The 23,152-nt window shown below is 47.8% G+C and overlaps 1 protein-coding gene across 1 annotated transcript; it reads right to left on the bottom strand.

Annotated features, from left to right (window-relative positions):
• Positions 1-919: 919 nt before the first annotated feature.
• Positions 920-21,575, bottom strand: ZBTB40 (zinc finger and BTB domain containing 40). The gene is given in 8 exon segments (XM_071767086.1): positions 920-1,674; positions 4,689-4,850; positions 11,341-11,480; positions 11,996-12,181; positions 18,571-18,577; positions 20,180-20,315; positions 20,904-21,521; positions 21,523-21,575. Coding segments are annotated over 8 exon segments (1,635 nt in total). The 3' UTR covers positions 920-1,341.
• Between the last annotated feature and the right edge of the window lie 1,577 nt (positions 21,576-23,152).

The raw sequence follows: 23,152 nt of genomic DNA, 5'->3' as shown, positions 1-23,152 counted from the left end.
GCCTCCTGGGGGAAGACAGAGCCTGAGGGTAAAGACAAGGTCCCAGGCAGAATTCCTGACTCCAGAGTCCTCTGGGACTCCACAATTTGCATCATATTCCATTCTCTGGTGGCAAAGACATTTAGCACTGAATGAAAAACCCTGATGTTAATGACAGTGTATTCAGTGCCAAGTTCTCCTTCTCTTCTCTAAGTGGTCTGCCAAGTCTGTAATCCTGGTGGCTGCTCTGCTCCCTCTGCAATTCAGGATAAATATCACTCTAAAAGCAGAAGATTCCTGGGTATGTGACCATTTCATCTCCTACTTCTTCAGCTTAAGCTGGAAAAAAATTCCACCCATGCCTTTGGATCTTGAAGGTCATTCCAGTTGCTGCTGACACATGTGGTGGCTTCTAGGGCAAAAACCTTTCCAGGAGAGACTTGGGGCATTTCCCTTGAAGACCCCAGAGTTTAAAAACTCCAGGGGCTGACTCAAGCTTAACTTAAATGCTGTCTTTTTTTTTTCCTGTGCAGAGGAAAAACCTTTGTGCTGGAGTTCTTGGCACGTTTTGGGGATCTGAAGGTGAGGCATACCCTGACAAACGTGTCCCCAAAAGTGTTTGCTTGGAGTCCTGGAAAGCAGCTGCTAAAGGGGAGGTGATGGAGTTGGCTGGAGGAGCAAAACCTCATCTTGCAAGTGAAATTGAAATTTCCAGTGAAAATGCTCTGACTACAGAAAGAACCCAAGGAAAAGCCAGCAGATTTCCTCCTCTACCCTCCACCAAACAAACCAACCCATTACTTCAGCAGTGCTGGGGGATGGACACAGACACCTCCTGCTTCCTGGCTCTTTCCAAGTGGTTCAGCTCATCTAAATTATCTATCAGAAATTTCTTTTTAAATTTTTTTTTTTTTAGGGTTGGGTTGGCTTTTTTTTTATGTTGGTTTTTTGGTTTTTTTTTTCAGTAGAGATGTAAAGATTTGTCTTCAAGTGGAACTGCAAGCTCTGTGCAGCTCCATATGGCACATATGCTCCTCAGAAATGCAAAATCTCCATTCCAAGTGGAAGCTCACATCCCCCAAACATGAAGCCCAGAGCCACCATGCCAAGAGCCACATGGCTGCTGATCCATAAAGCCACCTGCAACATTCAGGGCTCTTAAGCAGTGACACTGGAGCTGAAAAGACTGGATTAGAAATTAAAATTTGGAAATTCATTGTAAAGATCTGTAGGATGTCAAAAAAGGGATGGAAATCAGCAGCCCTCCTCTGGACAGCTGATACAGATTACATGTTTCTGCTAAGTAAATTCCATTTTTTCAGGGCACTTGGGTTTGGTATTGCTTCTGCCTTGATTTTCATCTCACTCTTGGCTTGAAGCCCTGCACAGACACTTAGGAACAGCAGTCTGTTCTCTTTCATTTTGGTGCCAGAGAAGCTCTGGCATCTGCCACACCAGTTTTGCTGCCTCCCACTCCCAGTGTCCAGGAGCTAAGATGGGATTCACCTTCACAGACACATCCAACTTTTCTTGGCCAACCTCCTCCAGAGTCACCATGGCAGAGATGCCCTGCAGCAGGCTCTGGGGGTCTCTGAGCAGCTCCATGAAGTTTTCCCTGTATTGTCTCAGCAGTTTGGCTCCATAATCCTCTGGGTTGGAAGTGAATGAAAAGAAGAAGAGCCCAGCTTGCAGCATCTTCCCAAAGGACACTGGAAAAGCCAAAGGGAACTGGAAAAGCCAAGGCAGCCAGCTCTCCCTGGATAAATAACACTTAGGACACCTGGATTTACCTTCAAGCAGAAGATCAGCATCAAAACTTCTCAAGATCAAATCAAGATCAAGACTTCATCAAGATCAAATCAAAACTTCTCCAAAGCAAAGACAACACAGAGCATCCTCTGCCCATGGGTGCCTCCAGAAAGAGATCTCTGCCCTCTGAGCCTCAGTCCTGATCTGAGCCCAGAAGAAGAAAAGCCTCAGTTCTCAGCCATGCTCAGCATGGCTTTGTCTGGGAAGACAACAGCTCAGGATGTTCCTCAGCACCTTCTGATGCCCTGGAATCAAAGAAATGCAATTAATGACTGTTACTGCAGCTCCAAGGAAGGAGGGCTGGGAGAGGCCCTGCCACATGCTCAGTTTATGCCTATCACACATTTTTACAAACACCCAAATGGCCCAAGGTAATCAAGAACTTACAGGGCTGAGCTGGCTTTGGGGATGTTAAGGGAAGACAAACCAGAGCTGGGACTGAAAAGCAGCAGTAATACTCCCTTCTCTTCCCAACACCATAAAACTGCATCATTACCCTCCTTCCTTTGTCCTCCTCCACTTCATTCCAAACTGAGTTTGCTGAGGTTTGCTCTGATAAATCTGAGAAACACTGACTCTACAGTAACACCACAACCCTTTACAGACACCCCAGTATCAGGACAAAACAGACTAATTCAAGAAAGAGGAGAAGTATTTATAATGAAGAGATTTGGGAAAAATCTGCTGTGTACCAAAGTCACACTTTACTTGTGACCAGGCTAGTTGATAAAACTGGAAAATGCTAAACAGATTAATTTGAAAAGGATTTTTTTTCCCTGCTGGACTCACAACCCCTTACAGACACCCCAGTATCACAAAACAGACTGATTCAAGAAAGAGGAGCAGTATTTATAATGAAGAGATTTGGCAAAAAATCTGCTGTGTACCAAAGTCACACAGGACTTTACTTGTGACCAGGCTAGTTGATAAAACTGGAAATTGCCAAACAGATTAATTTGAAAAGGATTTTTTTTCCCTGTTGGAGTCACAACCCTTTACAGACACCCCAGTATCAGGACAAAACAGACTGATTCAAGAAAGAGGAGCAGTATTTATAATTAAGAGATTTGGGAAAAAATATGCCATGTACCAAAGTCACACTTGTGACCAGACTAGTTGATAAAACTGGAAATGGCCAAAAAGATTAATTTGAAAAGGATTTTTTTTCCCTGCTGGAGTCACAACCCCTTACAGACACCCCAGTATCAGGACACAACGGACTAACTCAAGAAAGAGGAGAAGTATTTATAATTAAGAGATTTGGGAAAAAATCTGCTGTGTACCAAAGTCCCACTTTACTTGTGACCAGACTAGTTGATAAAACTGGAAATTGCCAAACAGATTAATATGAAAAGGATTTTTTTTCCCTGCTGGAGTCACTAAATTGGAGATGAGAGCTCTGCTTTTGTAGGAGAAACTAAACCAGAAACCAGTAGCTCATCCAAGACATCTGTGCATGGGTTTTGTTTGTGTGCTCAGGTCTTTTAATCACTTTGGTTTGGTACCAAAAAGAACAATCTATTATTAGCCCAGCACTCCTTGGGAGAAAAGCAGCTAAATGCACAGTCTCTGGGACCCAGGAGATGTAGAGTGCTGGCAAGAAAAGAAAGCTCCTGGATGGAGAGGGAGGGAATGGCAGGCTGTGGGAATAAGCAGGGGAAGATTTGGAGCTTACATGAAAAGCTCCCTGGATAAGGAATTCTTGGAGCTGTGACTCTACTCCCTGGAATAAGCTCAGGGAACCTCATTAATTATTTGAGCTCCTTAGGGTTTAGGTTTGACTGGGATGTGCTCCACGTGGATCAGAGGGTGGTTTACAACTAAAAATATTTTCCTCGTCCTCCCGTTGGAATGGTGCTGGTTTCATGACCAAAATTTGAGCTGTTGGGACTGCATCCTCACCTCTCAAAGTGAGCACCACAACCAGAGTGTGCCCTGAAAAATCCACCCTCCTCTCTGCCAGGACAGCACAGGCCACCCAAGGCTGCTGGCACAGCCTCTGATCATTCCCTCCCTCTTCATTTCCACGGGAAGAAATCTGTTTATTCAAGTGGCAATTTGAGGAGATCCAGCTCCATGTAATTAAGGGATGCTCCTCCTTGGAATGGGTATTACCACCAGATAATTACCCATGTTGGGAGCCTGATGCTTCAAGAAAGCAATCATGCTTCACAAATGACAAAGCAACCTGCCTGTTGGGAATGTTGGCTACAGAAGGAATTATCAGGGTTAGGAGCAGAGTTTTGCTTTCTATTAAGCACTCATTTACATTTCACTGCATGTTAATTTAGGTTTTAATATTCAGGTGCCTTCATAGCTAACGAAATTTCCCTCTCTTTCTGCATGGCTCAGGGGTGTGCCTAAACCCAGGTAAGGCATTGTATTTAATGGCAAGACATTTAATGGCAAGACATTTGGGGAAGTTTTAGGTGTTTGCTTTGAAAGCAAATGCCATTTGTTAATGTCACCAATGGACCAGAGTTTGGTAAAGATGCCTCCACCTGTGGGGCATTTATTATGTGTGAAAACTTTTGTACTCACTATGGAGACACATGCTACTCCTGTTTTAACTGAATCAAACCAAAAAGGAATTTGGCACTGGAGGGAACAGTTCTCCTCTTTACAGAGATGACATCCTGGTTTTTTTACCAGTGTGGAACTCAAGGAAGGAGCTGAACACTCTGCCCCACACTGCTCATCTCTTGGCAAAGCAGGGACCTTCCAGCCCCAGGGCTCCCAAGGCCATTTCTGTTTGAACTACATTGCCACCCCATTTCTTTACATGAAAATAAAGCTATAAGAGTCCAGACAAACATCCAAACTTCCTCTCAGTTGCCTGAACTGAGCCCCCAAGCTCTGATCTTTAGCACACCTGTACCTTTGCCATCTCCTGTTGCCACCAAGTTGTCCAGCAGGAGTGGGAGACCAGGGAATGATGCCTTCCCAGCCCCCAGAAGTTTGACCAGACTTTCTGCTTTCAGGGTTTTCTCTTCATTCACCTTCCTGAGCAGATTTTCCATGGCTTCCCTCTGAGAGCTGCCTCCCCAGCAGTCCAAAAGCACCTGCAGCAAAAAACACCCCCTGTATAGTGACTGTCCCAGAGGCTCCGTGCATCCTCGGTGCAGATTTTCTCCAGAAAGCACATTTCAAGGACCCAAAAGTGTCCAAGTGGTGTAGCAGCTGTGGAAACTGAGGGCACTGACCAACTGTTTGCCTTGCCTGGTCTTTCAGATGAGCCTTTTGTGGTGGGAGGAACAGCAGGTACCAACTCCTAACCCAGCACATCATCAGCAGTACCCTGCCTACAGAATCATAGAATCCTAGAATCCTAGAATCCTAGGGGTTGGAAGGGACCTGGAAAGATCATCTAGTCCAACCCCCCCTGCCAGAGCAGGGCCCCCTAGAGTCCATCCCCTAGGAACGTGTCCAGGTGGGTTTTGAATGTCTCCAGTGAAGGAGACTCCACAACCCCCCTGGGCAGCCTGTTCCAGGGCTCTGTCACCCTTACAGTAAAAAAATTTGTTCTGATATTCAACTTGAACCTCCTATGCTCCAATTTACACCCATTACCCCTTGTCCTATCACTGGTCACCACTGAGAAAAGCCTAACTCCATCTCCCTGACACTCACCCCTTACATATTTGAAAACATTGATGAGGTCACCCCTCAGTCTCCTTTTCTCCAAACTAAAGAGACCCAGCTCCCTCAGCCTTTCCTCATAAGGGAGATGTTCCACTCCCTTAATCATCTCAGTAGCTCTGCGCTGGACTCTTTCAAGCACTTCCCTGTCCTTCTTGAACTGAGGGGCCCAGAACTGGACACAATACTCCAGGTGTGGCCTCACCAGATAAAATCTGATCCACCAGTTGGAGATCCAAGGGGTGATCAGCAAGACTCACCCTTCACCAAGTCCTACATGGCCAGTGTGGAAGGCTGATGGGGATTAAGTGATGGAGAATGGAGATGACCATGGCCTAAATGAAGTTACACCATCGATCAGTGCTGCTGGTCCAGGTATGTTGGAGCTTCAATATGAACTTAAATTCAACTTGAATTTAAGGCAGCCAAATGATCTGCAACTATTGGCATTGCTGATGTGTTTTTCTCCATCCCCAATTTGCTTTTACCTGCAGAGGTGTCCAGTACACCTGGAACCAGCTGCATCAGGGCTGGAAGCACAGTCCCAGCATCTGCCAGGGACTGATCCACATTGCACTGGAGAAGGCTGGAGCTCCAGCCCATCTGCAAGGCACTGATGATCTTGTTGTATGGGGTAATAGGGCTGAAAAAGTCTTTGAAAAAGGCAGGAAAGGAATCTGCATATTGCTGGTGCTGCTATAAAGAGAAACAAGGTTAAGGGACCTGCCAGAGAGACCCAGTTGCTGGGAGTTAGATGGAAATCTACACATCCCTGTGGGTCAGCAAAACTGCAACCTCATCTTCACCCACTAATAAGAAAGAGATGCAGGGCTTCTGGGGTGTGGTGGGATTTAGGAGGATTCCCAGGTACACTCAGATTGTAAAACCCCTTTATGAAAGAAAAATGGTTCAGATCAAACAAGAGGCAGTCCCTGCAGTGGCCCTAGGACTGGATATATTTGTATTTTTGTCATTGATCCCTTACATTAATGCCTTGCTCCTGGGCTGCTCAGTCTGTCTCCAATTTTCAATTTCCAGCTTCAAGTTTCCAGTCTTTATTCCCCTTTTATCTTCCTTTTTTCTTTTTTTTTGGTGGGAGGGGAATAGGGAGGAATTCTGCCCTTCAGTGTGTAGCCCACCCAAGCTGCTGAGCCATGACACCTCCCTTCCCACTCCATCCCACTGTCTGGGATGTTAAACAGCACTGGTCCCAGTACTGACCCTTGAGGAATAACACAGTATAAAACCTACACAGCTTCCAGAGTGGGAAGGCAGCTGACAAACCCAGGCTGACCCCCCCTTTGCAGCCTCTGTGCCCCTAAAAATTTGAAATGTAGGACTAGCAGCAAATCTGTAGGGCACCAGCCCAGCTTCCTCCTGTCCCAAGCACTACACAAACCAGTCCCATTAATAAAATTATTAAGATCTGTCCTAAAACTAGTTACATTTTTGCTCCCTTTCCTCGAGTTGGGAAGCTTTTCCACAGCTTCATTCCCCTGTTGATTCTACTAATTTTCATCTTAAATTTATTCATGGCCAGTGTATACCCAGTTGTTCATGTGCCAACATTATCTTTTAGCTTAAAAAGCCTTCTAAACTCTCTGAGGTGTTTACCCTACCCCTCCTCTCCAATTTCTTTATAAGAAAGTGATCATATTCCCTCTCAGCCTTCCTTTCACTTGCCTAAATAAAACAGCTCCTCTCACAATCCAGCTGCCCCACTCCTCTGCTCTTCAGGCTGCAGATCTCTCTCTGCTTCAAGACAAAATCAACGAGGCTGGAATTAGACACAGAAATTTCTGATGAGCTCTTAATTCACCTAATGCACACCCTTCACTTCACCTGACCACATCACCCAATCCTCTCTGCTTAGATCTGCAGCCATGTAATCCTTCTCTCTCCTGCAGATCCTCTTCTGGGTGGGCAAGAAACCCCTGTTTTGCCCATCAGCAAGTTCTGCTTGGATATTTGTGTCAATAATGCCAGGGTGTTAATGTTAAGTAAGTGCCAAGAACCCCACTGTCAAGAATCACCTTGCTCCAGTCCTGCCTTGAGCACAGTCTGGGGTTTTCTACCAAGAAGACACCTTCTATTTTCACATCCTCACTTCCTCTAGTTTAACAATTTCCTCACATAAATTCAAACATTTTGCTCAAGTCCAGATCAAGGCAGAAAACCCCATTTTTATCACATCAAATAAAGACTCCAGGTCAGGCAGAAACAATGTCCCAACACATCTTTTGCTGCATTTTACCATTGGTTTTTGTTTGTCATGACACAGGCTGGGATGCCCAGCAGCCTGATGTGCCACAAAGCCTCTTCTTATACCTCTGAATGTATCTTTTTGCCACTTGGACATTTCCAGTTGTTCCTTCCATGTCCCAACTCTCCTCTCTGAGGAACTCATTCATTCAGGTCTGTGACCTCTCATGAAAATCCTCTCTTGTTGAGGATGCAAACTTCAACTACCTTTAACATAAAAGAAACTCCTTCAGCAGCTCCTCCTGTGCTCTGATGAGAAGCTAATCTCATTAATTAGCTTTCCTCATTTCTAAACCTCTGTCCTTTTATAGCCAAAACTCCATTAATGAACCTGTTGGCCTATTCTCACATCTAATTCACACTGGGCTGATGGCTCAGCCTGAAGTCATCTTTTAAGAAAAGACAAAAAAGGGTTTAAGGGGGAAATCCTTTTGGGGAGCTCTTCCTGTACCCTACCAGTGCACCAGGGAGGTAGCAAGAGGCACAGAAGTGACAGCAGGAGATCCATGGGGGATATTTTGACAACAACCAGTACAGAAAGACAGAACACACACTCCTGTTGTTCTTGCAACAGGATTTCTGCCACTTTGCTCTGGTCAGACCTCACCAGGAGGATGGATGGCATCCAGCTCTGGAGGAAGGACATGGGGCTGATGGAGTGGGTCCAGAGGAGAGCCACAAAAATAATCAAGGGAACACCTCTCCTATGGAGCCAGGCTGAGGGAGCTGGGGTTGTTCAGCCTGGAGAAGAGAAGGCTCTGGGGAGACCCAATAGTGACCTTCCAGTACCCCTCCAGTACCCTTCCAGTACCTGAAGGGGCTGCAGGAAGGCTGAGAGGGACTCTTTGCAAGGGCCTGGAGTGACAGGATGAAGGGCAATGGTTTTAAATTAAAGAACAGATTTAGATTGGATGTTAGGGAAAAGCTCTTTACCATGAGAGGGGTGGAAAAATTGAAGAGGTTGAGGCCTCATCCCTGGAGATGAATAAGATGAGGAGGCTCTGACCACCCTGACCTGGGTGAGGGGGTTGGACTGGGGGAGCTTTAGAGGTCCTTTCCAACCCAAATTATTCTGTGATTCTCCCCCCACTGCATCCAGCCAGGATTGCTCCAGCAATCCCCAGTAACCCCACTGGTGTTGCCATTCACACCTCTCCTAGCTCAGGAGCAGGTTGGTTTGAACACCAAGAACTAGAGCCAAAGGGGAGGGAATGCTCAAAATGTCCACGTCCTCTCTAGAAGAGTCTGGACAGAAGGAAAGCAGAGGTGTTCCTACCAGCTATGATGATGTTCCAGGTTCAGGGCTGTCCTGTGGACTGATCACCCTGAACTCTGCAGCAACCTAAGCCATGGGACACCATGCACAAGAGATGACTTTTCTTCCTTTGCATCCAAGTTTACATCTCTGGAGTGAGAATCTGCCCCCAAAACACCCCCCATATTCTCCACTTTACTTCCCTGTATTAAGGAAACACCAAAAAAGCCACCAGGCTGCAGACTCAAAAAGTAGAAACACTAGAAGAAAGTCCCCCAGAAAAATGGGGGGTTCCCAAGAGGCTTCCCAACACATCATGTCTTGGTTTTCAAGCAAACAAAATCAGATTTAGTCTGTGCACAGCTTGGCCCAGGCACAGAAAGAACCCAGTGGCCTAGAAAAAAGGTTGTTAAACAAACTTGTTTAATAAATGTGTAGCTAATGAGGTAGTGACTGGGAGAAGGAAAAGGAAAGCTTCATCTTTATGAACCCTTGGAGAACTGGATCCTATCTCTGCCAGCCCAGGGGTCTCATGAAATGCTGGCTGGATCAGGTAAGATGAAACCTTCAGAGGTGGCTGTGAATTCCATGTTGGTTTTCCCAGTATTGCACCTGAGACACCAGAGATTCCAACTGCACATATGCCACAGGGCCACCACTTTAATCCATTGAACTTCATAAATAATTGAGCACTTTTCATTTGCCTGAGGGGGCATAAAAAAAAAAAATACAACAAATAAACCAAGCCTGAAATAAAAAAAAAAAAAAAAAAAAATAGAGAACCCCTCAGGGTCAGTCTACACTTTGTAATTTGTCCCTTATTTTCTTGTGCTGGGGTGTGTCCCAAATCCATTTGTTATTTACTGGGAAGCTGGGGGATAAAACAAGAGCCTGAAGGGATCCCATAGGGAGAAGAGGATTTTGTATTTGGATCCCATAGGGAGAAGAGGATTTTGTATTTGGAGCAGGTTTGGAGGCTTTGCAGCAAACAGAGCACATCCTGAAGGGGATAAAAAGCAACACTGAACATGTCCCTTCATGGGACAGGGCAGGAGTCCTGTAGGGTGAGGATGCAATGAAAAGCTGAGCCCATGGAGCAGGATTAGGATGGCAGAATGGTTTTGTTCCTTGTTGGGCTTCATTTTTTCCAGTGAGGAGGATAAAAACTGGATGCATTTTAACTACCTAATTTCAGGAAGAGGCCAGGGAAAAAGAAAAAAAGAAAGAAAAAGCCTTTTAGAAAGAAAAAAGCCTTTTAAAGAAAGACCATACTGCAACACCAACAGGAGGATGTGAAAACTCTTAACATCCCCACTGCTGGTGCAGCTTTCACAGCCAGGACCTCAGCTCCAGGCACCCCTCCTGGATCTCTGCTGACAACCACAATGTCCCCTGAGTCCTTTGCTGCACCCACAACTTGCTCTTGCCTCTCCTACATTCCTAATCCAGGCCCAGCCTTGCTGCTTTCAGAGGGGAAAGTTCATAAATTGCCAATTACATGAGGACAAGGTGGACATCTCTGTTGGCAGCACCTTCTTTAGCCCCCATGCACTGAGCTGTGCCCACACTCAGGGATGCTCCATGGTGCTTGCAGGTGAGCAAGAGATTGTTGAGGGCTTTATGAGACAGGCAGATGTTCTCAGCCCACCCCTGGTCAGGCTCACTAGGACAGAAAGTAGAAATCATTTGTGCTGCTGAGCACAACAGGGCTTTCCACTTGCTGTAATCCTGTGTCAGGGGAGCTAAAAGATGTGACAAATGAGGTCTGCAAGCTGTGCACTGGACACAGAATGTGAGGGCACCCCACAGGTTTCAGGTGCACAGGCCACCTCCCCCCAAAACAAAAAAAAAAAAAAAAATCAGGTTATATACAGTATCTTTTGTGTTATGGCTCCTGCAAATCACATATATTGCAGTTGCTTAGAGGAAATCACTAGTTCCCCTTGCCAGCTGCTTCATTAAACACATTAAAAAATTAATTAAAAAGCAATCAGTGGATGTGACACTCTTCCAGTCAACTGTGTGATATGAGTCAAAAAAAAAAAAAGAGTTAAGAGGGATGCAACTGGCAAGCAGGCAGCAGAGAGGTATGACTGGTTCTGCTTAAACCCAACTCCACTGTGAGCCTTCTCTGGGCTGACAAAAAGGCATTTCCAGTGCACCAGGCAGTTCCTCTGCCCCAGGCTCTGCTTCCAGGGCCAGCTGATGCTGCACCAGCACCCTGGTCCTGGCACTGCCTTTGCAGCTCAGCTTTCACTGGTCCCCCAGTTCAGAATGGAAGGACCTGAACAACCCACGTGTGCAGGCTGTGCTGGGCAAAAGGGAAGGGAAAACCATGCAGTAAGATGCTGCCTCACAGACACCCACAGAATTGTCCTGATTTCAGATTTTTTTACCTGCTTCTCCCAGGCAGCCAGGAATCCCTCTTCTGCTGCCTCCAAGAACTCTACGATGGGGCTCAGCTGTGGCACACTCTGGATCAGCTCCTCCCTGCATCCCAGCAAGCCAGTGGTCAGTGCTCCCTCAGCTGTGTTCTCTGGGGGGGAAAAGGATTCAGAAACATAAGAGAAGGAACAAGGCAGTGTGCAGGAACTGACAGGCTCCTGAAGCCAGCCAGACTCTGTGAAAGATCTAAGCGAATAGCAAAGCTCATCCCAGGCACAAGCAGCAGAGGAAAAAACCACTTTACTATTCCCTTTAAACTCTATGAAAGGAAAACATCTCATTTATCTAACAGAGCACAAAGCCAGGAAGCAAGCTGGAGGTTAACACCAGGTTTGCAAGGCCAATGCTTTGTGGCAGACTGAGGTAAGAAAGCAGCTTTCAGTCCCAGGGCTCAGCTCTGCATCTGACCCTGATGCAGCCACGGATCCAACCCTCCAGGCAGCCCTGGGGAGAGCCCTGCACTGCCCAAACCCTGCTGCTGCAGGGCAGGAACACTCCAGCAGATGATAAACCACCTGCATCTGAGCAAGGACAGAGGGTTTGGAGCCCTCCTTTCCTTGCAAGCTTGCCCACCCCCTTTGCCAGAGGCTGCACCCAATTCTCTACCTATTTGCTGCAGGGCTTCTCCACTGCTCTGCTCCCTCTCCAGCAAAGCTTTCAGCTTGTGGTTTGTGTCTCCAAACAGCTCCAGGAAAGACAGGAGGGTCTGAGCATCCAGGGTCTGAGTGTCTGAAACTCTGCTCAGCACCTTCTTGAACACTGACTGCTCCCCCACCTCTGCCAGACCAGAGCCTGGAAGGGAGCAGCACAACCAGGGAAAGGTTTAGTACAGAATCAAACTGCCCTGCTGCAAACAGACCCAAAAAGCAGAATGCTGGGGGGCAAAAACTTTAAAAATATAACCACATAGACACACACCATTGAACATGAAGTAAGAAAGCAGCTTTCAGTCCCAGGGCTCAGCTCTGCATCTGACCCCGATGCAGCCACGGATCCAACCCTCCAGGCAGCTCTGGGGAGAGCCCTGCACTGCCCAAACCCTGCTGCTGCAGGGCAGGAACACTCCAGCAGATGATAAACCACCTGCATCTGAGCAAGGACAGAGGGTTTGGAGCCCTCCTTTCCTTGCAAGCTTGCCCACCCCCTTTGCCAGAGGCTGCACCCAATTCTCTACCTGTTTGCTGCAGGGCTTCTCCACTGCTCTGCTCCCTCTCCAGCAAAGCTTTCAGCTTGTGGTTTGTGTCTTCCAGAGCCTGGAAGGGAGCAGCACAAGCAGGGAAGGGTTCAGGTACAGAATCAAACTTCCCTGCTGCAAACAGACCCAAAAAGGCAGAATCCTGGGGGGTCCAGGAAAGACAGGAGGGTCTGAGCATCCAGGGTCAGAGCCTGAAAGGGAGCAGCACAACCAGGGAAGGGTTTAGGTACAGAATCAAACTGCCCTGCTACAAACAGACCCAAAAGGCAGAATCCTGGGTGGCAAAAACTTAAAAAAAATCACACACCATTGAACTCGTGGGCCACTGTGCAGCCAGAAGTCCCTGAAAGGAGAGCAGCAACTCCTGCCCTCACCTTAGAAGAAGTCCCACAAGCTGGAGCTGGTTCCATCTCTTGGCTTCTTCCCTTAGGAGCCAAATGCCAATAATATCAATATGTCTAAGAGACCTAATAACCTCTAGGTTAGATATTAAGAAAAAATTCTTCCCCCAGAGGGCAGTAAGACATGAGAATAGGCTGCCCAGGGAGGTTGCTGATGCCCAACTCCTGGAGGTGTTCAAGGCCAGGCTGGATGGAGCAGCCTGGGCTGGTGGGAGGGGACCCTGCCCATGACAGGGGGGTTGGAACTGGATGAGTTTTAAGGTCCCTTCCAACCCAACCCATTCTATGATTCTCTGATAATAAAAGATGGTTTAAAGGGCTGTGACAGCCCAGAGGATTCCAGACTGCACTGCAGAACAAGGGGAGATCACAGACAGGAGTTCTAAGTGGGGCTTTCAGCAATATCCATCCTCAAGTGTTCCACCAAGCAATGTCTCCTAGAGAAACCTCTGGAGAGAAGGCACACAACCTCTGAGCACCATGGGCTTTTACCATGACCTAGCAATCCCCCCCAGAACTCCAAAACCCACGCCAGTGACCCAAACCAGCAACCAGAGGCTGTTTCCCTGTGCACTTAGGGGAAGAAAAGAAAAAGAAAGAAGCTGCAGCTCCTGCTCCCATTTCCCCAGAGCCCTTTAATGCTGCAAATATTGCCCCTGCAGACTCCCCAGCTCTCCAGGAGAGATGCCAGCCTTTCAGAGCAGGCAGCCTTTGTTAGGGACTCCAGGGATGCCATAAAAGTACCTTAGAAGTGGAGAGCTTAGCCCAGCTCCAGAGAGGGCAACCATTTTCTGCTGTCATTGTCATTTTTATTTCTATGATAAAAAGCCTGAATACAACTGCTTGGGGCCACACCAGGGGGATGGTGGACTTGCTTCTCCTCAGGGGTGTAAATGCTCACATATTAGGGCAGCGTGGCACTGCAGTGACCTATTGCAAAGAGAACCCACAGAGGGGAAGCTGCAGGAAGCTCTTACCCACTAACAGCATTTTTGGTTTTTTTTTCTGCTGAACAGAGAGCTGTGGACATGAAGAAAGGAAGAAAGGAGCTGCTGCAGATGTGATGAAGAAGAAGCTTAAAGGTATTTTTTTGAAACACAAACATTAATTTGTAATGAGACTTGCTCACCAGAGCAGGTTTGTTCTCAAGCTTTGCATGCCTGGCCCCTTCCAGATCAAAATGATCCTGTGAAACCCAGAATATCTTGACTCTCACCATCCTCAAGGTGCTCAGCACCCTGTCAAATCCCTGTTTTTTCCTCATTTGGATGAAAAGTAATTTGCATTGTTGTGGTATTATTTTTCTCTTTAACGTTTCTTTTTATTTTATTAAACTCTGCACAGTGTTGCTACCCAGAGCTCCAGATAACATCCCTTCCTCAGAATGGGGATTTGGTTCATGGGAATGAGTTCTTAGAAGCTGAAAGGCTCTCACTATTTATAGACTCTTTCCAGAAGACCTTTCCTTGGCCACGTTGCTCAGTGGGAACAACAACCTTTTAGCATTGCTTTGAAAGAGCACACAGTGAACTTGAGCCTTACTTTGAAGCACTAAAAACTCCCCAAAATCCTGGAAAAAATGGAAAAATGCTGATTATTAGCTGGAATCCCAGGTACAGCCATAAAGTGCCCACACATTGCATCCTGATCCATCACTTCCAAAACCCTTCAACTGCCAACTTGGCACAAATCAGCACCTTCCAGCCTGGGAGGAAGACATCATCTCTCTGAGAAGGAAACCAAGTCAACAAGAGCTGGCTTAAGCTTGAGCTGCACCACCAGACAGGTTTAATGTCTCCTGAGAACTTTGGTCCCAGCTGCTCACATCAGTTCTGGTGCCACCCCACTGCTCATCCCAAAATTCTGCATTCCCACAGCAGCCTCAGGGCATCCCTGCAGGCAACACCCTGGGAAGCAGATCTCCTATTTCCATGTTATCTCCACATCTTCCACAATTTCCCAGGTTTCTTCCCTGATACAATCCATTCCCACACTGCTGGCTCTCTTTGCCCCATCACAGCTTCTCCATTGCTCCTGATTATTTCCTGCTTCTCCCTGCTGCTCCGGGTGGGAAGATGCTCAAGGCTGAGCCCCAACTTGCTTTAGAAACCTGCAGGAGCTGAGTTAGCACCCTGTCCTCCCAGCCAGGGATTCACTGCCCTCCTCACACCACTCCTAGGAAGTCCTCCCTCTCCAACATGCTCATGAGATCAACTTTTTGTGGGGGATGCTCAAAATTCAGTTCAGAACAACCCTGAGCCTGGCCCAGGCTGAACTCAGCTGTGTGCCACCCTGAGGGATGTCCTGGCACCCAGAGAGGACCTGAAGCAGGTGGGGAAGTAGTGTTCATCCCACCCAAAAGTGCAATGCCTGGAACTGAGACAAAAAAAAAAAAAAAAAAAAAAAAAGGGGGGGAGAGCCTCTGGGCACCTCTTCCCTGCAGGTTGGTGAACAGGGTTATGGCTTTTCCACACTCCTGTTTCCATCAGGAGAACACATCCCAGCAAAAAGTCACAGTTATCTCACTCAAACATCAGCTTTAGGGCACCCAAAGGGTGGTAGGGTGGGATCTGCAAGAGGCAGGCAGGAGAGCAGCCTCTGTAGGGTAACAGGAGAAGCCAGGTCCCTTCTGACCCCTGTCTCACAAGGTGAGGGACATCCAGTTACAGCTTTACCCCTAGACATCATAAATCCTGTGCCCACACCTCAGAGCCACATCCATTCCCCAAAGAGAGCTGCAAGTCCCTGACTGCAGGAAGCTGAGCACCAGGAGGAAACTTCTGGAGACACAAACATCAGCCCTCTGTGAATGCAAAAGGCTTTGGTTTGTTTTTTTTTTTTTTCCTAATTTCTGAAGTGCATAAGTGAAGAAATAAATAAAAAAAAAGCCACTGGAAAGCTGCTCAGCCAGAGATGCTGCTTGCATTTGTATGTGACTGCTGAGGGAGACCCCATGGAAACCACTGACCCCTGCTTGCTCCAGGAGCAAAAGCTCAGCCCCAGCTTCCACACAAGGACACCAGAAACAGGAAAAAAAAAAAAAAAAAAAAGTTCTCCAGCTCTGTCATCACAAAAAAGCCCAACTGCTCAGAAGCTATCACTCCTCATCAGGATGCAGACAATAATGGGAAAGTTCTTTCTTCTGCTGCATCCAGAAATCCCTGCAGCTGCAAATGAAGGACAACAATAATAGGACAGGTCCTTAGGCAATGGAAATGATCCACAAACACAGTGACATTTATTCTACATGGGAGCATCAACGCTCCCACACTTCATCTGAACCCAGGAGTGGAGGGAACAAATGAGCTGTGCAATAATTTGAATTGAGTTTCTCTAAGAGAGCACAGGAAGATAAGACTTGACACCAGCCCAGCTCTTCCACGCTTCCCCAAATTACTGCAATTTCAGCCTCGTTCTCATTTCCAAGCAGGTTTCATCCAAGCCAGAGCCAAATTAGACAGGAATAGTTTATTTGAGATACACAGAGAGACTTTAAAACAAATGCAACCCCCAAACCAGCATCTCCCTGAAGAGAAAAACAATTCAGCCGCAGTTTTCAGCCTGGGGAGCAGAACAGAACATCAAGCTTGGAGAGAAGCAATTATTCTCACCACAAACCCCACGACCCAACAAAGCTCCACTGGAGGTAGCAGAAAATAAGGCAGGAACACCAGAGGGGAGCAGCCAGGAATGCTGCAGGGAACAAGGCACCCACGCAGGGAGGAGCTCAGCAGCAAAGGAACTGAAATTAGGCTGGATCCAAGGCAAAATCCCCCTGGAATCAGAGAAGCCTGAGCACCAGGATAGTCTCAGCATTAAGAGGCAGGCATGCAAACCCCCCACAGCCCAGGATTTACTGTCCAAAATACATCCCCCAAAGGGCTGGACCACCCAGAAAAGGCTCCTGAGCTAAGGACCTGCACAAGGGATGGGAGGCAAACACCCCCAGCAAGGCAAATGGTGTCTTGCAGGCTTCAAAACTGTTACTTCTCCCAAGGAATAGCAAAATAGTACATAGAGGAGGGAAAAAAAATAAAAGAGAAAGAGAAAAACAATCCAAAAAGAAAAATACCAATTTCAGCCTCAATGAGACATCCTGAGCTGGGCTCTTTGGAGCTGAATTTGCACTTGCATGAGTTGAAAGCACTCCACTGGGTTTCACCTGAAAAAAAAAACCACTGGGCCCTTGTGGGAAAATGTTCTGTCTGCTGGAAATAGAGACCAGGCTTGAGCTGTGCCCACAGGTCCTGCTTGTCCCAGAGCAGAGGACAGATCTGACTGAGCCCTTGCTTCCAACAGGCTGCAGTCTGTCCCTGCTGCTGCCCTGGAGCTGACACTTTTCATGCTTGTCACAGCTTAGAACTGATTTTTCAGGAAGGCTTAAAGAAAATCCATTTCTCATTTATTCAGCATTTATTTATAGCTGCAGAAAAAAAAAAAAAATAAATGTGCAGCTGCTGTTTTGTGGTCAGACACCCAAACTGCCTCTGAGCTCCACAACCTCTTGCTTGGCTCATGCTGCAACAGCTCATTTGGGAGCAGAAAGGGCCAGGCACAGGTCTGAAAACCTCAATTTCTGGGTCTTGGAGGTGCTGTAGAAACACAGGACAACAGTGAACTGCAAAGCAATGGAAAATGGGGCTGGTAGAGCAGCACCTTGGGCACTTTGCAGGTTGAGTTGTGCCTCGTGGTCCCAGAGGCAGCCCAGGGACAGCACAGAGCACGGGGGATGCCTGCTGGTCCAGAGCTGCCAAATCCCTTCTGGCAGTGCCCATCCCCATCCCCATCCCCATCCCCATCCCCATCCCCACCTCTGCTCCAACAAGGTGCAGAGTAGAGAAAACCTTAAAGCTGACATATTTCTCTGAGCAGGGTGACAAACACCAAACCCTCATCCTTCTCAGGGCACCCAGGGATGCAGAGATGAACTCCCAGGTGCTTGCCAGCCCCACCAGGCAGCTTGCAGCTCCAACCATGAGTTAGGAGCCACATCTCCCTCCTACAGCCCCAGAGATGTTGAATTCAACATCATCAGGAGAGCAGCAGCTAAGGGAACACAACCTTCCCTCCATCAGCATTTCAAGGCAAAGAAAACTTCTTCAGAAAAGAAACCTGCACTACCCAGCTCAAGGTTTTCTCCTTCCTGCTGCCATGATCAGAGGGATGCAGCAACTCTTCTGAGGAGAGAGGCTGAGACAGCTGAGGTTGGACAGGAGGAGAGGAGGAGGTTCTGGGGAGACCTTAGAGCACCTTCCAGTGCCTGGAGGGGCTCCAGGAAAGCTGGGGAGGGACTTGGGACAAGGGCCTGGAGGGATGGGAGTAGAGACAATGGTTTTAAACTGAAAGAAGGGATATTTAGGTGAAATGTTAGGAAGAAATTGTTTGGGGTGAGGGTGCTGAGCCCCAGGTTTCCCAGAGAAGCTGTGGCTGCCCCATCCCTGGCAGTGCTGAAGGTTGGATGGGGCTTGGAGCACCCTGGGCTGGGGGAGGTGTCCCTGACCATGGCAGGGGGGTTGGAACTGGATGAGCTCTAAAGTTCCTTCCAACCCAAACCATTTTATGATATGCTTTTTGTTTTAATAAACACATTGCCTTGAACTTTTCAAAGCACAATGCCACCATGGCCAAAATGTCCCATGGTCACAGTGGTACTGGAGGAACCAGTTGACTTGAATCCAGCCAGCAAGCACATGGGAACCTGGGCAGCCCAGCAGCTCCCTGACCTAGGACACTGCATTTCTCAGCTTCAAATGTCAGGAAACCAGAGTCCCATCCTCCCTCCATAGGGGCCCTTTCTCTTCCACAGAGCCTGCAATACCAGCCCCAAGCAGCCAGCACCCCCAGACCCACCACAACCATTCTAAAGCTCCATTTTCTCCTGGACCCCTGCCACACCAGCACAGATGAAGCTGCTGTTCTGTGGTGGCTCTGAGCAGGAACAATGTTGGGTATTTGGCTACCACTGTCCAGAGCCCAGAGCACCCTTCTGCATTAACCAAGCATCAGATTCAGATTTCCCCTCCAACAGTAACTCAAGCACCATCCATCAGCAACAACTGATTTTAAAGTGGCCCAGAGCCAGGAGAAGTGCCATGGGTGGCACCCATGACCCCCCCCACGAGCAGCTTGCCATAAGCAGAGCAGATGCTCCAAGGCAAGTCCTCACCATGGGCTCAGGAACTCTGTTTTGGGATCTGCTATGTTACTCTTTCCCAGGCAATACAGTTCCCAAAGAAAATGCCATAAACAGGAAGAGAAATCAGCACTGGAGCTCTCCTACAACACAACGAAGATGTCTTCAGGGTAGGTGATGTATTTTTTTCCCACATGCACAAGCTCCTTGCTCTTACAGATGCTCTTCTCCAGGGCATGTGATGCCCTTCAAACAACCAAGGTGTAGGTGAAAGAGACCTGGGGGTCCTGGTAGACAAGAAGATGCCCATGAGCCAGCAATGTGCCCTTGTGGCCAAGAAGGCCAATGGCATCCTGGGGTGCATTAGAAAGGGGGTGGTTAGTAGGTCAAGAGAGGTTCTCCTCCCCCTCTATTCTGCATTGGTGAGGCCACACCTGGAGTATTGTGTCCAGTTCTGGGCCCCTCAGTTCAAGAAGGACAGGGAAGTGCTTGAAAGAGTCCAGAGCAGAGCTACTGAGATGATTAAGGGAGTGGAACATCTCCCTTATGAGGAAAGGCTGAGGGAGCTGGGTCTCTTTAGTTTGGAGAAAAGGAGACTGAGGGGTGACCTCATCAATGTTTTCAAATATGTAAGGGGTGAGTGTCAGGGAGATGGAGTTAGGCTTTTCTCAGTGGTGACCAGTGATAGGACAAGGGGTAATGGGTGTAAATTGGAGCATAGGAGGTTCAAGTTGAATATCAGAAAAAATTTTTTTACTGTAAGGGTGACGGAGCCCTGGAACAGGCTGCCCAGGGGGGTTGTGGAGTCTCCTTCACTGGAGACATTCAAAACCCGCCTGGACACGTTCCTAGGGGATGTACTCTAGGGGGCCCTGCTCTGGCAGGGGGGGTTGGACTGGATGATCTTTGAGGTCCCTTCCAACCCCTAGGATTCTAGGATTCTATGATTCTATGACCAGAGCCCCAGTTTCCCAGGAAACTATTTCTTAAGCACAAACCCTTCTAGCCCTCAGCAGGGTGAAGAAAAAACTTTTCTCCTTTACCCAAGTAAACACACCTACCTCCTTTTGAGAGGCCTCCATTTCTCTGCACTCTTCCAGTCTTTTCAGCACAGCCTGGGCATCAGAAAGGGCCTCAGAGAAAACACTTTCATATCGAAGAAAGAAATCCAGTTTACAGCTTTTGCTCTCTGCTGCTGTGTGAGAGAAACAAGATAAGTTAGTTGCTAATTGAATGGATTCACAGAAAGCATGATGTGACTGAAAGACATCAGTTTGCACCCAGCACATTGGCTAGAAAAGGGAAACTGTGACTCACAAATCCCTGCTAAAGATATCACACAGCCTGGAGGGAAAACCAACAGTTTATTTAACACTGGTTATAAATGAAACATTTATTTTAAACCCAGTACAGCCTCTGTTTTCCTCCCATGCTGAACAGGAGTTTAAAGGATAAGGTAGCATTTGCAGGCAGCTCTGTTCATTTACAGACTGCCTGATCAGACCTCCTGTTCTGCACTAACAGCAGCAGAAATCAGATGCATGGGGAAGAAAAGTTTTGCTCTTGCAAAGTGGCCAGAGTGAAGCAACTGCACAAAGAGAATATTGCACAGCATGGGAGGAAGAAAATCCCTGTGGAAAAGGGGACAGGTACAGGTCCCAACCCCCTCTGAACCCAGAACAAGCTAAAAAGAGCAAACACAGAGAGAAAGAGCCCCCATAACATGAATCCACATGACTGCAAATAAGAGGCAATGCTGTGCCCAGGTCTGGAAAGTCTCACCTAAGGTCCCTTGCTCCTCCTTTCTCCTCTGCAGCTTGGCCACCCTGCTCAGCATCCCCAGGCTGACCAGGACAAGAGCTTGGAACCATCCAGAGGGATCTGGAGTCACTCAGCAGCACATCCTGGGGCAAACAGGCAGGATTCATTGTAAGCTCCAGGCCAGGAGGAGGCTCATCTGCTTCTGTTTCAGCTTCTGTAGTGTCAGGAGAATGGGAAACTCTTTGCAGGATATCTGTTTTCTCTTCTGTGGGTTTTCCAGACTGGGGCAGGTTATTAGCTTCAGGATGGTTTCCAGATGCCTGGCCAGAGACTTCTCTCACTACCTGGTCCTGAGCTGAAGCACTGATGAGGTCCCTGAGGAGGTTTTTACAACTAACAGCCACATCAAACATCTGCAGACTATCTGCCCTGGAGATTATTTTGGTGAAATTGTGTTTCCCCAGTGGGAGTTTCCCACTGAACAGCATCTCCAGCAAGAGAGCAAACTCCTCAGGGATAACCACAGAAGCATCAATGGAGATGGAGTCTGTGCTGTCCAACAGTGATTTAAAAAGCAGGCTGGCAGCAGCCAAAACCACCTTGTGTGCTCTAAAATGAACCTTCCCAATGAGGATGGTGCAGGCACAGAGCATGCAGCTGCTGAAGGAGCTGCTTGCTCTAACTGGGAAGCTCCATGGCCCAGGCTACTGGCCTCTCCACACCACTCTCACCAAGCCCAGCTAGGGAAAAAACCAAAGAATTAGGTTAGCACTATCCTTAAATAGCAGTAAGATGCAAAGAAAGAATAAGCAAAAATTACTTTTTGGTTTACAGGTCCCAGGAGCTGACTGTGGTAGTGGTGACAGCAGCTTCTGAACTCCCACTCCTCAAGTTCAGCAACTTACCCCACTAGACTTGAAGAATCAAGATAAAATATAAATGCTTCAGAAGGGGCTTGGGAATGAGCACTGAGTCCCAGGAGTTACAAAAAGGGAAATGAAACTCCCTTATGTGCCCCCTCTTAGAGCTGAAGGAGGTGGGAATGCTCTGACACTGAATTTTGGAGCTGGTTTCTGAAGGGGCAGGTGGGGAAGCAAAGCAAGGTGACCTGTTCAGAGCACCTACAAAACACAGAGGAGAATCTCAAGGGTTGGTTTTGACCTGCAAAGCACTGAGTGGGTTTGGGAGGAGTTAATTTTCTTCCCCTATCTCTGCTAAAACCAGGAGGGGCACAGAGGCATTGGTGATGGAGATCTGCTTGCAGCCCAGGGCCTTCAGAACCTCCCTTCTCAGCACACCACAATCCTAACTCAGCAATTTACAAGTCTTTTCCCCCCAAGCTGTAATTCACTGAAGAAGTCCACAGCCCTAATCTCATCTATCAGAGCTTCCCTTTTACTTCTTTTACTTTCCCCCCCTCTTCCCCCCTGTTGCAGGAGGGAGAACAGATAGGACATCTGCCAACTGAATTTTTATCAGCAGGATATCTGGAGTTTTTATCTAAGCTCGACAAGATAAAGATGTTAATGCTTTGTCTACACACTAGGATGCCTAACACTGGTGCTGACAATGATGCTGAAACAAAACAGCATGAGTGCTGGAGGAAAAGCACCTGGAAGGCCATGATTTACATGACTTTCAACTGCTTAACATCTTTGCACCCAGCTTCCTACTCTCTTCTTGGAGACCAGGAGAAATATTGCCTATCACCAGGGCACAAGTTTTTATTGACACCCCCCTGAAGCCCTGCAGGCTTGGAGCAGCTCTGAGCTGCAAGGTGAGAGCAGATGTGGGGTGCAGGCTGAGCTGGCATCTCCCACCCAGGAGGTGCCACCCAACCCCTCCTGAGTTCAGACCTCGTGGGAAGCAGGATCTCCAGCCCACAGGAAGGTGGAACTGACCTTCTGGAGTGGCTGGGGGAAGAGAGGAGAGGCCAGCAGAGATGCTGCACACCAGAGCTACGGGTGGCTGAGCAACTGTCTGGGGGATCCTATCCATCCAGGAGAGTTCTGCTCCAGCCAAGAGCTCCCCCATGCTTTAAAAAACAAAATACCACATAATTTGCTTTTCTATCATCAGGACAAGCTCACAGATGGGTCAGATATCACCTCAAAGCAGAGGTGCTGTGCTCCCCATCTGAGTATTTCTGAAGTGAAAGCACAGGGTAAGGTGGGTCCTTTTCTGGAAGGCAGGGAAACCTCAGCAGTTGCTGTTATCCCCCCCCTCCTGCTTCCCAGGAGCCAGAGGTTCTCCTGGCACATCACTGCCAAGGG

Source organism: Heliangelus exortis, chromosome 23, assembly GCF_036169615.1.
Source record: "Heliangelus exortis chromosome 23, bHelExo1.hap1, whole genome shotgun sequence".
In the NCBI taxonomy this organism is placed as follows: domain Eukaryota; kingdom Metazoa; phylum Chordata; class Aves; order Apodiformes; family Trochilidae; genus Heliangelus; species Heliangelus exortis.
This window is presented reverse-complemented; position numbering and strand designations above follow the sequence as displayed.